General features: G+C 37.3%; 1 protein-coding gene across 1 annotated transcript; it reads left to right on the top strand.

The window, feature by feature from the left end:
• The first annotated feature begins 1,113 nt into the window (after positions 1 to 1,113).
• On the top strand, positions 1,114 to 15,527 carry UCN (urocortin). Its single transcript, XM_075200461.1, has 2 exons — positions 1,114 to 1,212; positions 14,211 to 15,527. Exon 2 carries the CDS (start codon positions 14,231 to 14,233, stop codon positions 14,705 to 14,707), a length of 477 nt encoding a protein of 158 aa, XP_075056562.1. The 5' UTR covers positions 1,114 to 1,212; positions 14,211 to 14,230; the 3' UTR covers positions 14,708 to 15,527.
• Positions 15,528 to 15,833: the final 306 nt, after the last annotated feature.

Below are 15,833 nucleotides of genomic sequence, written 5' to 3'. Positions count from 1 at the left end.
AGAGAGGAGAGAGAGGAGACAGACAGATACTAGAGAGGAGACAGACAGATACTAGAGAAGAGAGGAGAGAGGAGACAGACAGATACTAGAGAGGAGAGAGAAGACAGACAGATCCTAGAGATGAGAGAGGAGACAGACAGATCCTAGAGATGAGACAGACAGATATTACAGAGGAGAGAGAGGAGACAGACAGATACTAGAGAGGAGAGAGGAGACAGACAGATCCTAGAGATGAGAGAGGAGACAGACAGATCCTAGAGATGAGACAGACAGATATTACAGAGGAGAGAGAGGAGACAGACAGATACTAGAGAGGAGAGAGAGGAGACAGACAGATACTAGAGAAGAGACAGACAGATACTAGAGAGGAGAGATAGGAGACAGACAGATACCAGAGAGGACACAGAGATACTAGAGAGGAGAGAGAGGAGACAGACAGATACTAGAGAGGAGACAGACAGATACTAGAGAAGAGAGGAGAGAGAGGAGACAGACAGATACTAGAGAGGAGACAGACGGATACTAGAGAAGAGAGGAGAGAAGAGAAAGGAGACAGACAGATACTAGAGAGGACACAGAGATACTAGAGAGGAGAGAGAGGAGACAGACAGATACTAGAGAGGAGACAGACAGATACTAGAGAAGAGAGGAGAGAAGAGAAAGGAGACAGACAGATACTAGAGAGGAGACAGACAGATACTAGAGAGGAGAGGAGAAAGAGAGATAATAGAGAGCAGACACAGAGATACTAGAGAAGAGAGGAGAGAAGAGAAAGGAGACAGACAGAAACTAGAAAGGAGACAGACAGTTACTAGATTCTAGAGAAGTGAGAAGAATTAGTAGACAGACAGAAATTAGAGAGGAGAAAGACAGGGACAGTGACTTGTATTAGAGACAGCCAGTGACAGGTAGAAGAGACAATGACAGGTAAAAGAGACATTGATAGGTAGAAGAAACAGCCAGTGACAGGTAAAAGAGACATTGATAGGTATAAGAGACTGACAGTGGCTGTGCATTATGTTACACGAAGTCTGACACCCCTCTCATTGCTTCTAATCCATAAAGACACAACTGCAATCAGTGACTTCATACCCCAATCCTGGTCACACCCGCGGCTCTCCAGTCACTGACGTCACTGAGGGTTCCTAGTTGTATATAAGGACGGCACAGTGCTGCTGGTGTCTGAGGATACAGCGCAGGAGACATCGCACGGTAAGTGCAACTATACTGAGACCACCAGGGGACAGCTGCACCCTATAAACTGTGTGCAACTTTACTGAGACCCCCAGGGGACAGCTGCACCCTATATACTGTGTGCAACTATACTGAGACCCCCAGGGGACAGCTGCACCCTATATACTGTGTGCAACTATACTGAGACCCCCAGGGGACAGCTGCACCCTATATACTGTGTGCAACTATACTGAGACCCCCAGGGGACAGCTGCACCCTATATACTGTGTGCAATTATACTGAGACCCCCAGGGGATAGCTGCACCCTATACTGTGTGCAATTATACTGAGACCCCCAGGGGACAGCTGCACCCTATACTGTGTGCAATTATACTGAGACCCCCGGGGGATAGCTGCACCCTATACTGTGTGCAATTATACTGAGACCCCCAGGGGACAGCTGCACCCTATATACTGTGTGCAACTATACTGAGACCCCCAGGGGACAGCTGCACCCTATATACTGTGTGCAATTATACTGAGACCCCCAGGGGACAGCTGCACCCTATATACTGTGTGCAACTATACTGAGACCCCCAGGGGACAGCTGCACCCTATATACTGTGTGCAACTATACTGAGACCCCCAGGGGATAGCTGCACCCTATACTGTGTGCAATTATACTGAGACCCCCAGGGGACAGCTGCACCCTATACTGTGTGCAATTATACTGAGACCCCCAGGGGATAGCTGCACCCTATACTGTGTGCAATTATACTGAGACCCCCAGGGGATAGCTGCACCCTATACTGTGTGCAATTATACTGAGACCCCCGGGGGACAGCTGCACCCTATACTGTGTGCAATTATACTGAGACCCCCGGGGGATAGCTGCACCCTATACTGTGTGCAATTATACTGAGACCCCCGGGATAAGGGCTAGCATCTGATTACTACTATACCGTGTACTATATAGCTGCACCTGTCTTCTCTTAAGGGAACTTTCCGCTAGACATGAATTATGTGCACACAGATAGAGTTGGGGTGTCCTCTGATAACACAGTGTACCCCAGATTACACTGCGGTGTTCAGTGACAGAACTGTGCTCCCCATGTGCACTTATTGATTATAACAGACCCCAGATGTGACTGTAATATCCTCGGATGACCCCAGGATTCATTGGGGGGTTCTTTGTAGACTTTTGGGGCACAGGGACTCATTAAGGCTCCGTACCCCAGATGAATGTTAGTATTTCATTGATTGATCTTCTGTTATTGCAGAAAATGATAATATAAATGTCAGCAGTGATAATAATGATTTATCTTACTACAATGCTGGTTATCAGGAGCGTCCTGGACGGGTCTCTGTATATAGTATCTCAGAGCAGTATGTACAGTATAATGACACAGTATATAGTATCTCAGAGCAGTATGTACAGTATAATGACACAGTATATAGTATCTCAGAGCAGTATATACAGTATAATGACACAGTATATAGTATCACAGAGCAGTATGTACAGTATAATGACACAGTATATAGTATCACAGAGCAGTATGTACAGTATAATGACACAGTATATAGTATCTCAGAGCAGTATGTACAGTATAATGACACAGTATATAGTATCACAGAGCAGTATGTACAGTATAATGACACAGTATATAGTATCTCATAGCAGTATGTACAGTATAATGACACAGTATATAGTATCACAGAGCAGTATGTACAGTATAATGACACAGTATATAGTATCTCATAGCAGTATGTACAGTATAATGACACAGTATATAGTATCACAGAGCAGTATGTACAGTATAATGACACAGTATATAGTATCTCAGAGCAGTATGTACAGTATAATGACACAGTATATAGTATCACAGAGCAGTATGTACAGTATAATGACACAGTATATAGTATCTCAGAGCAGTATGTACAGTATAATGACACAGTATATAGTATCACAGAGCAGTATGTACAGTATAATGACACAGTATATAGTATCTCATAGCAGTATGTACAGTATAATGACACAGTATATAGTATCACAGAGCAGTATGTACAGTATAATGACACAGTATATAGTATCACAGAGCAGTATGTACAGTAAAATGACACAGTATATAGTATCACAGAGCAGTATGTACAGTATAATGACACAGTATATAGTATCTCAGAGCAGTATGTACAGTATAATGACACAGTATATAGTATCTCAGAGAAGTATATACAGTATAATGACACAGTATATAGTATGACGAGCAGTATGTACAGTATAATGACACAGTATATAGTATGACGAGCAGTATGTACAGTATAATGACACAGTATATAGTATCTCAGAGCAGTATGTACAGTATAATGACACAGTATATAGTATCTCAGAGCAGTATGTACAGTATAATGACACAGTATATAGTATCACAGAGCAGTATGTACAGTATAATGACACAGTATATAGTATCTCAGAGCAGTATGTACAGTATAATGACACAGTATATAGTATCTCAGAGCAGTATGTACAGTATAATGACACAGTATATAGTATCACAGAGCAGTATGTACAGTATAATGATACAGTATATAGTATCACAGAGCAGTATGTACAGTATAATGACACAGTATATAGTATCACAGAGCAGTATGTACAGTTTAATGACAAAGTATATAGTATCTCAGAGCAGTATGTACAGTATAATGACACAGTATATAGTATCACAGAGCAGTATGTACAGTATAATGACACAGTATATAGTATCTCAGAGCAGTATATACAGTATAATGACACAGTATATAGTATCTCAGAGCAGTATGTACAGTATAATGACACAGTATATAGTATCACAGAGCAGTATGTACAGTATAATGACACAGTATATAGTATCTCAGAGCAGTATGTACAGTATAATGACACAGTATATAGTATCACAGAGCAGTATGTACAGTATAATGACACAGTATATAGTATCTCAGAGCAGTATATACAGTATAATGACACAGTATATAGTATCACCGAGCAGTATATACAGTATAATGACACAGTATATAGTATCTCAGAGCGGTATATACAGTATAATGACACAGTATATAGTATCACAGAGCGGTATGTACAGTATAATGACACAGTATATAGTATCTCAGAGCGGTATGTACAGTATAATGACACAGTATATAGTATCACAGAGCGGTATGTACAGTATAATGACACAGTATATAGTATCACAGAGCAGTATGTACAGTATAATGACACAGTATATAGTATCACAGAGCAGTATGTACAGTATAATGACACAGTATATAGTATCACAGAGCAGTATGTACAGTATAATGACACAGTATATAGTATCACAGAGCAGTATGTACAGTATAATGACACAGTATATAGTATCACAGAGCAGTATGTACAGTATAATGACACAGTATATAGTATCTCAGAGCGGTATGTACAGTATAATGACACAGTATATAGTATCACAGAGCGGTATGTACAGTATAATGACACAGTATATAGTATCACAGAGCGGTATGTACAGTATAATGACACAGTATATAGTATCACAGAGCAGTATGTACAGTATAATGACACAGTATATAGTATCACAGAGCAGTATGTACAGTATAATGACACAGTATATAGTATCACAGAGCAGTATGTACAGTATAATGACACAGTATATAGTATCACAGAGCAGTATGTACAGTATAATGACATAGTATATAGTATCACAGAGCAGTATGTACAGTATAATGACACAGTATATAGTATCTCAGAGCAGTATGTACAGTATAATGACACAGTATATAATATGACAGAGCAGTATGTACAGTATAATGACACAGTATATAGTATCACAGAGCAGTATGTACAGTATAATGACACAGTATATAGTATCACAGAGCAGTATGTACAGTATAATGACACAGTATATAGTATCTCAGAGCAGTATGTACAGTATAATGACACAGTATATAATATGACAGAGCAGTATGTACAGTATAATGACACAGTATATAGTATCACAGAGCAGTATGTACAGTATAATGACACAGTATATAGTATGACAGAGCAGTATATACAGTATAATGACACAGTATATAGTATGACGAGCAGTATGTACAGTATAATGACACAGTATATAGTATCTCAGAGCAGTATGTACAGTTTAATGACACAGTATATAGTATCACAGAGCAGTATGTACAGTATAATGACACAGTATATAGTATCACAGAGCAGTATGTACAGTATAATGACACAGTATATAGTATCACCGAGCAGTATATACAGTATAATGACACAGTATATAGTATCTCAGAGCAGTATATACAGTATAATGACACAGTATATAGTATGACGAGCAGTATGTACAGTATAATGACACAGTATATAGTATCTCAGAGCAGTATGTACAGTATAATGACACAGTATATAGTATCACAGAGCGGTATGTACAGTATAATGACACAGTATATAGTATCACAGAGCAGTATGTACAGTATAATGACACAGTATATACTATCACAGAGCAGTATGTACAGTATAATGATACAGTATATAGTATCACAGAGCAGTATGTACAGTATAATGACACAGTATATAGTATCACAGAGCAGTATGTACAGTATAATGACACAGTATATAGTATCACAGAGCAGTATGTACAGTTTAATGACAAAGTATATAGTATTTCAGAGCAGTATGTACAGTATAATGACACAGTATATAGTATCACAGAGCAGTATGTACAGTATAATGACACAGTATATAGTATCACAGAGCAGTATGTACAGTATAATGATACAGTATATAGTATCACAGAGCAGTATGTACAGTATAATGACACAGTATATAATATGACAGAGCAGTATGTACAGTATAATGACACAGTATATAGTATCACAGAGCAGTATGTACAGTATAATGACACAGTATATAGTATGACAGAGCAGTATATACAGTATAATGACACAGTATATAGTATGACGAGCAGTATGTACAGTATAATGACACAGTATATAGTATCTCAGAGCAGTATGTACAGTTTAATGACACAGTATATAGTATCACAGAGCAGTATGTACAGTATAATGACACAGTATATAGTATCACAGAGCAGTATGTACAGTATAATGACACAGTATATAGTATCACTGAGCAGTATATACAGTATAATGACACAGTATATAGTATCTCAGAGCAGTATATACAGTATAATGACACAGTATATAGTATGACGAGCAGTATGTACAGTATAATGACACAGTATATAGTATCTCAGAGCAGTATGTACAGTATAATGACACAGTATATAGTATCACAGAGCGGTATGTACAGTATAATGACACAGTATATAGTATCACAGAGCAGTATGTACAGTATAATGACACAGTATATAGTATCACAGAGCAGTATGTACAGTATAATGACACAGTATATAGTATCACAGAGCAGTATGTACAGTATAATGACACAGTATATAGTATCACAGAGCAGTATGTACAGTTTAATGACAAAGTATATAGTATTTCAGAGCAGTATGTACAGTATAATGACACAGTATATAGTATCACAGAGCAGTATGTACAGTATAATGACACAGTATATAGTATCACAGAGCAGTATGTACAGTATAATGACACAGTATATAGTATCACAGAGCAGTATGTACAGTATAATGACACAGTATATAATATGACAGAGCAGTATGTACAGTATAATGACACAGTATATAGTATGACAGAGCAGTATGTACAGTATAATGACACAGTATATAGTATCTCAGAGCAGTATGTACAGTATAATGACACAGTATATAGTATCACAGAGCAGTATGTGCAGTATAATGACACAGTATATAGTATCACAGAGCAGTATGTGCAGTATAATGACACAGTATATAGTATCACAGAGCAGTATGTACAGTATAATGACACAGTATATAGTATCTCAGAGCAGTATGTACAGTATAATGACACAGTATATAGTATCACAGAGCAGTATGTACAGTATAATGACACAGTATTTAGTATCACAGAGCAGTAGGTACAGTATAATGACACAGTATATAGTATCACAGAGCAGTATGTACAGTATAATGACACAGTATATAGTATCACAGAGCAGTATGTACAGTATAATGACACAGTATATAGTATGACAGAGCAGTATGTACAGTATAATGACACAGTATATAGTATGACAGAGCAGTATGTACAGTATAATGACACAGTATATAGTATCACAGAGCAGTATGTACAGTATAATGACACAGTATATAGTATCACAGAGCAGTATGTACAGTATAATGACACAGTATATAGTATCACAGAGCAGTATGTACAGTATAATGACACAGTATATAGTATCACAGAGCAGTATGTACAGTATAATGACACAGTATATAGTATCACAGAGCAGTATGTACAGTATAATGACACAGTATATAGTATCTCAGAGCAGTATGTGCAGTATAATGACACAGTATATAGTATCACAGAGCAGTATGTACAGTATAATGACACAGTATATAGTATCACAGAGCAGTATGTACAGTATAATGACACAGTATATAGTATCACAGAGCAGTATGTGCAGTATAATGACACAGTATATAGTATGACAGAGCAGTAGGTACAGTATAATGACACAGTATATAGTATCACAGAGCAGTATGTACAGTATAATGACACAGTATATAGTATCACAGAGCAGTATGTACAGTATAATGACACAGTATATACTATCACAGAGCAGTATGTGCAGTATAATGACACAGTATATAGTATCTCAGAGCAGTATGTACAGTATAATGACACAGTATATAGTATCATAGAGCAGTATGTACAGTATAATGACACAGTATATAGTATCTCAGAGCAGTATATACAGTATAATGACACAGTATATAGTATCACAGAGCAGTATATACAGTATAATGACACAGTATATAGTATCTCAGAGCAGTATATACAGTATAATGACACAGTATATAGTATCACAGAGCAGTATGTACAGTATAATGACACAGTATATAGTATCTCAGAGCAGTATGTACAGTATAATGACACAGTATATAGTATCTCAGAGCAGTATATACAGTATAATGACGCAGTATATAGTATCTCAGAGCAGTATATACAGTATAATGACACAGTATATAGTATGACAGAGCAGTATGTACAGTATAATGACACAGTATATAGTATGACAGAGCAGTATGTACAGTATAATGACACAGTATATAGTATGACAGAGCAGTATGTACAGTATAATGACACAGTATATAGTATGACAGAGCAGTATGTACAGTATAATGACACAGTATATAGTATCTCAGAGCAGTATGTACAGTATAATGACACAGTATATAGTATCACAGAGCAGTATGTACAGTATAATGACACAGTATATAGTATCACAGAGCAGTATGTACAGTATAATGACACAGTATATAGTATGACAGAGCAGTATGTACAGTATAATGACACAGTATATAGTATCACAGAGCAGTATGTACAGTATAATGACACAGTATATAGTATGACAGAGCAGTATGTACAGTATAATGACACAGTATATAGTATGACAGAGCAGTATGTACAGTATAATGACACAGTATATAGTATGACAGAGCAGTATGTACAGTATAATGACACAGTATATAGTATGACAGAGCAGTATGTACAGTATAACACAGTATATAGTATGACAGAGCAGTATGTACAGTAAAATGACACAGTATATAGTATGACAGGGCAGTATGTACAGTATAATGGCACAGTATATAGTATCACAGAGCAGTATGTACAGTATAATGACACAGTATATAGTATCACAGAGCAGTATGTACAGTATAATGACACAGTATATAGTATCACAGAGCAGTATGTACAGTATAATGACACAGTATATAGTATCACAGAGCAGTATGTACAGTATAATGACACAGTATATAGTATTACATGACAGAGCAGTATGTACAGTAGAATGACACAGTATATAGTATGACAGAGCAGTATGTACAGTATAATGACACAGTATATAGTATGACAGAGCAGTATGTACAGTATAATGACACAGTATATAGATCACAGAGCAGTATATACAGTATAATGACACAGTATATAGTATGACAGAGCAGTATGTACAGTATAATGACACAGTATATAGTATCTCAGAGCAGTATATACAGTATAATGACACAGTATATAGTATCACAGAGCAGTATGTACAGTATAATGACACAGAATATAGTATCACAGAGCAGTATGTACAGTATAATGACACAGAATATAGTATCACAGAGCAGTATGTGCAGTATGATGACACAGTATATAGTTTGACAGAGCAGTAGGTACAGTATAATGACACAGTATATAGTATCACAGAGCAGTATGTGCAGTGTAATGACACAGTATATAGTATCACAGAGCAGTATGTACAGTATAATGACACAGTATATAGTATCACAGAGCAGTATGTACAGTATAATGACACAGTATATAGTATCACAGAACAGTATGTACAGTATAATGACACAGTATATAGTATCACAGAACAGTATGTACAGTATAATGACACAGTATATAGTATGACAGAGCAGTAGGTACAGTATAATGACACAGTATATAGTATCACAGAGCAGTATGTACAGTATAATGACACAGTATATAGTATCACAGAGCAGTATGTACAGTATAATGACACAGTATATAGTATCACAGAGCAGTATGTACAGTATAATGACACAGTATATAGTATCACAGAGCAGTATGTACAGTATAATGACACAGTATATAGTATTACATGACAGAGCAGTATGTACAGTATAATGACACAGTATATAGTATCACAGAGCAGTATGTACAGTATAATGACACAGTATATAGTATGACAGAGCAGTATGTACAGTATAATGACACAGTATATAGTATCACAGAGCAGTATGTGCAGTGTAATGACACAGTATATAGTATCACAGAGCAGTATGTACAGTATAATGACACAGTATATAGTTTGACAGAGCAGTAGGTACAGTATAATGACACAGTATATAGTATCACAGAGCAGTATGTGCAGTATAATGACACAGTATATAGTATCACAGAGCAGTATGTACAGTATAATGAAACAGTATATAGTTTGACAGAGCAGTAGGTACAGTATAATGACACAGTATATAGTATGACAAAGCAGTATGTACAGTAGAATGACATAGTATATAGTATCACAGAGCAGTATGTACAGTATAATGAAACAGTATATAGTATCACAGAGCAGTATGTACAGTATAATGACACAGTATATAGTATCACAGAGCAGTATGTACAGTATAATGACACAGTATATAGTATCACAGAGCAGTATGTACAGTATAATGACACAGTATATAGTATCACAGAGCAGTATGTACAGTATAATGACACAGTATATAGTATCACAGAGCAGTATATACAGTATAATGACACAGTATATAGTATCACAGAGCAGTATGTACAGTATAATGACACAGTATATAGTATCACAGAGCAGTATGTACAGTATAATGACACAGTATATAGTATCTCAGAGCAGTATGTACAGTATAATGACACAGTATATAGTATCTCAGAGCAGTATATACAGTATAATGACACAGTATATAGTATGACAGAGCAGTATGTACAGTATAATGACACAGTATATAGTTTGACAGAGCAGTAGGTACAGTATAATGACACAGTATATAGTATCACAGAGCAGTATGTGCAGTATAATGACACAGTATATAGTATGACAGAGCAGTAGGTACAGTATAATGACACAGTATATAGTATCACAGAGCAGTATGTACAGTATAATGACACAGTATATAGTATCACAGAGCAGTATGTACAGTATAATGACACAGTATATAGTATCTCAGAGCAGTATGTACAGTATAATGACACAGTATATAGTATCACAGAGCAGTATATACAGTATAATGACACAGTATATAGTATCACAGAGCAGTATGTACAGTATAATGACACAGTATTTAGTATCACAGAGCAGTAGGTACAGTATAATGACACAGTATATAGTATCACAGAGCAGTATGTACAGTATAATGACACAGTATATAGTATCACAGAGCAGTATGTACAGTATAATGACACAGTATATAGTATCTCAGAGCAGTATGTACAGTATAATGACACAGTATATAGTATCTCAGAGCAGTATGTACAGTATAATGACACAGTATATAGTATCACAGAGCAGTATGTACAGTATAATGACACAGTATATAGTATCACAGAGCAGTATGTACAGTATAATGACACAGTATATAGTATCTCAGAGCAGTATGTACAGTATAATGACACAGTATATAGTATCACAGAGCAGTATGTGCAGTATAATGACACAGTATATAGTATCACAGAGCAGTATGTACAGTATAATGACACAGTATATAGTATCACAGAGCAGTATGTACAGTATAATGACACAGTATATAGTATCTCAGAGCAGTATATACAGTATAATGACACAGTATATAGTATCACAGAGCAGTATGTACAGTATAATGACACAGTATTTAGTATCACAGAGCAGTAGGTACAGTATAATGACACAGTATATAGTATCACAGAGCAGTATGTACAGTATAATGACACAGTATATAGTATCACAGAGCAGTATGTACAGTATAATGACACAGTATATAGTATCACAGAGCAGTATGTACAGTATAATGACACAGTTTATAGTATCACAGAGCAGTATGTACAGTATAATGACACAGTATATAGTATCTCAGAGCAGTATGTACAGTATAATGACACAGTATATAGTATCTCAGAGCAGTATGTACAGTATAATGACACAGTATATAGTATCACAGAGCAGTATGTACAGTATAATGACACAGTATATAGTATCACAGAGCAGTATGTACAGTATAATGACACAGTATATAGTATCTCAGAGCAGTATATACAGTATAATGACACAGTATATAGTATCACAGAGCAGTATGTACAGTATAATGACACAGTATATAGTATCTCAGAGCAGTATGTACAGTATAATGACACAGTATATAGTATCACAGAGCAGTATGTACAGTATAATGACACAGTATATAGTATCACAGAGCAGTATGTACAGTATAATGACACAGTATATAGTATCTCAGAGCAGTATGTACAGTATAATGACACAGTATATAGTATCTCAGAGCAGTATATACAGTATAATGACGCAGTATGTAGTATCACAGAGCAGTATATACAGTATAATGACACAGTATGTAGTATCACAGAGCAGTATGTACAGTATAATGGCACAGTATATAGTATCACAGAGCAGTATGTACAGTATAATGACACAGTATATAGTATCACAGAGCAGTATGTACAGTATAATGACACAGTATATAGTATCACAGAGCAGTATGTACAGTATAATGACACAGTATATAGTATCACAGAGCAGTATGTACAGTATAATGACACAGTATATAGTATCACAGAGCAGTATGTACAGTATAATGACACAGTATATAGTATCACAGAGCAGTATGTACAGTATAATGACACAATATATAGTATCACAGAGCAGTATGTACAGTATAATGACACAGTATATAGTATCACAGAGCAGTATGTACAGTATAATGACGCAGTATATAGTATCTCAGAGCAGTATGTACAGTATAATGACACAGTATATAGTATCACAGAGCAGTATATACAGTATAATGACACAGTATATAGTATCACAGAGCAGTATGTACAGTATAATGACACAGTATATAGTATCACAGAGCAGTATGTACAGTATAATGACACAATATATAGTCGAGGGGGAGGTCAGAGAGTGTAATATACTAACTGGATGGGAGATGATTTGCTTCATTACTCTATACATGGGCAGGAGGTGTAATAGGAGGGGGCACTAATAAGGACAGTATTAGGGAACATCAGAGACAATAAGGAGCAGATTGTACATATAGAAGAAGGAACGAGAACAATAAGAAATGAAGAATAATAAAGGTTATGGTGTAATCAGTGTGATAATAGATGAAAGATAATAAATAGAGTGAAAGGAACCCAGGAATTGGATGATAGAATACAAAATAAGGAATACAGTATAAAACTAGAAAATAAATATATGTAAAAATATATGATGAATAACCCGGGACTGGTGACGGGTTCAGGCCGCCCCAGGGTAATATTCTTGTATCGCCCGCTCGCCTTTAAACTTATCCTTAAGGTAAGATCCCGATTCTATAACCCCCAACCCCTCACCAGTGTGTGTTCCTGTGTTACACACTCAGCTCCCCGAGGTTATTTACTTGGGTGACAGCAAATTATTTCACTCATTTAGTTTTCCTTAGAATCAGAACCATATAGCAGAACGGAGGAACGAGCGCTACCGAGGGTGAAGGGGGCGGTCACACCGGATCCTGTCGCCATCCTCGTCGCTCCTTATCCCGCCCGTGGATGAGTCATTGTCTTCAGTCTTTACCAAGGGAACACGTCAAGAATAAACCTCACTGCTTTTATCTCTCATGTCTTCTTTTTACTTTGTAGAACAACTATACTCTTATATTTTAAAATTAATTTTAGTTTATACCTCTTTCCACAATAGCCTAAGCTGCAGCCTGTTAGATAATCGGACTCTTTGAATAACTAAGTTGATATAGTATCTATGAACAGGAGGAGGCCACTGTCAGTAGTGAAACGCGTTTGTACAGCCTCTGCAAGGACCTACTGGAACCCTTTTCTTTTTGTTTTGTTTTTTAAATCCCTTTGACTTATATTTATTGTTTTACTTTAACCCATTTTAATAAGTGTCCTACTTCAAAACCAACTTTACCAAAATTATTACTTAAAAATCTCCGTAAAGATTACTTTAAAAATGATGATTCCTTGTGATTGTTTTACCATGTGGCATAAACTTGACACCACTTTAATATTTGGCCATAACTGTGTTCAGAATTTGCACCTGCTGTAGCCTGTCCCAAGCACTGAGCTGGTCTCTTGTCTCCTTTACTTGATAGGTCCCGGAGAACATTGCACCATGAAGACCACGCCGCTCACCCTGCTCATCTGTTACTTGACTCTCACAGGCCACGCCGGAGCTCGGCCCATGGACAGGAGTATCTTTGAGGGCCCGAGGCTCACTCTGGATGGGTTACTAAGTGATGAGAGTGCCCAGGCTCTGATGTACTTTCTAAAGGACAAATTCCAGCTGGGATTTGAAGGAGGAGACCCCCATGTTCAGCTCCGGCTCACCAAGGGTTCTCTGTCTTCAGACAGTCAGAAATTAGCTCCGGTTCTCAGCGTCCTTCAGACTCTGTTTCAGGAGACCAGTCCAGATGAACCAACCAAAACCTTCCTAGAAGTCTTCTCTGACCGCCTGAAAAGAGAAGACCCCCCGATCTCCATTGACTTGACGTTTCACATACTCAGGCAGATGATTGAGATTGCAAAGACCCAGAACCAGAAGCAGCAGGCCGAACAGAACCGCATTATATTTGATTCAGTAGGGAAGTGACAATGAAAGTACTAGAGTGTTATTCCCAGTAAAATACTCCCTCTTTCTCCAAAAATGGGATGTGCAATACCCCTCAAAGCGAAGACTTGTTCCTACCTGGGAAAGGGTGGGCTCTGATACAGCCCAGAAACGCTCAGGGCCAGAGGGAAGGTCCCATCAGGGGTCTTTAGATATAAACCTATTCAGCTTTTATTCTTCTGTTCTGTGTTCCCATAATACACGTGTCCCGGTTCTGATGATGTTGGTATGCAATGAATCCTACAAATAGCTTCCTACTGTTAGCCTACGGGTCTGTCTCACTGGAGACAGCAGGAAGCAGTGTTATTAGACACCTTATTTTATAGTAAAATAACCAACAAAAAGTTTCACAAAGGTGAAAGTGAAGTTATTTCAGATAAGTGATAACAGATCCGTATTGGAGATCCTTGTTGTATAGGTTTCCTGGCCCTTTAGGTTCCGTTATATTATATAACAGTCATCGCACCCTGGATTAATGATAAGTACTATGTCTCCTGGCCGTCGCTACCAGCAGAGATTCATCTCTATTGCACAAGAAATGTATTGCAGTCACTACATGGAAAGGCCGCGTTTCCCAAGAGACGGAATAAAATCTGCACTAGGCCCTGAAGCTGTGAAGGACCCTTTTCATATACAGCAATCACCACGTAGACCAGGGAGCAGTGGACGTCCTGAAGACCAGGGGTGGTGACTGATCTAGGTTCTCACAGATGCCGTCATAGGTCTTACACGGGTTACAGTCCATCTTCTCACCTGATGTATATTCCTGTCTATCGTGTACAATAAAGGTCGTTGCACATATTGTCTGTCGTCTGTTTCTTCCCCGGTGACATTGTCCATCCAGCTGGTCCAGGATGAAAGGATTATTCCACCTAAAGTCTAGTTTTGGGTGGAGTTGTGATTTGACATTTCCAGGGTCCCAGATAGCTGTAACTATCCCAATCCCCTCATTTCTTGGAGCTCGACCACCCAGCCTGTCCCTTGTAGGTCAAATGGTTGTGAATGTTACATACGTGTGATAGGGAAATTCTATACCACGGCACACAGGGTATATTCCCATATAAACAACTATATAACTGAAAATTTTCAAATAACCTAATAATACACA

Source organism: Mixophyes fleayi, chromosome 3 (assembly GCF_038048845.1).
Source record: "Mixophyes fleayi isolate aMixFle1 chromosome 3, aMixFle1.hap1, whole genome shotgun sequence".
Taxonomy (NCBI): domain Eukaryota; kingdom Metazoa; phylum Chordata; class Amphibia; order Anura; family Limnodynastidae; genus Mixophyes; species Mixophyes fleayi.
This window is presented reverse-complemented; position numbering and strand designations above follow the sequence as displayed.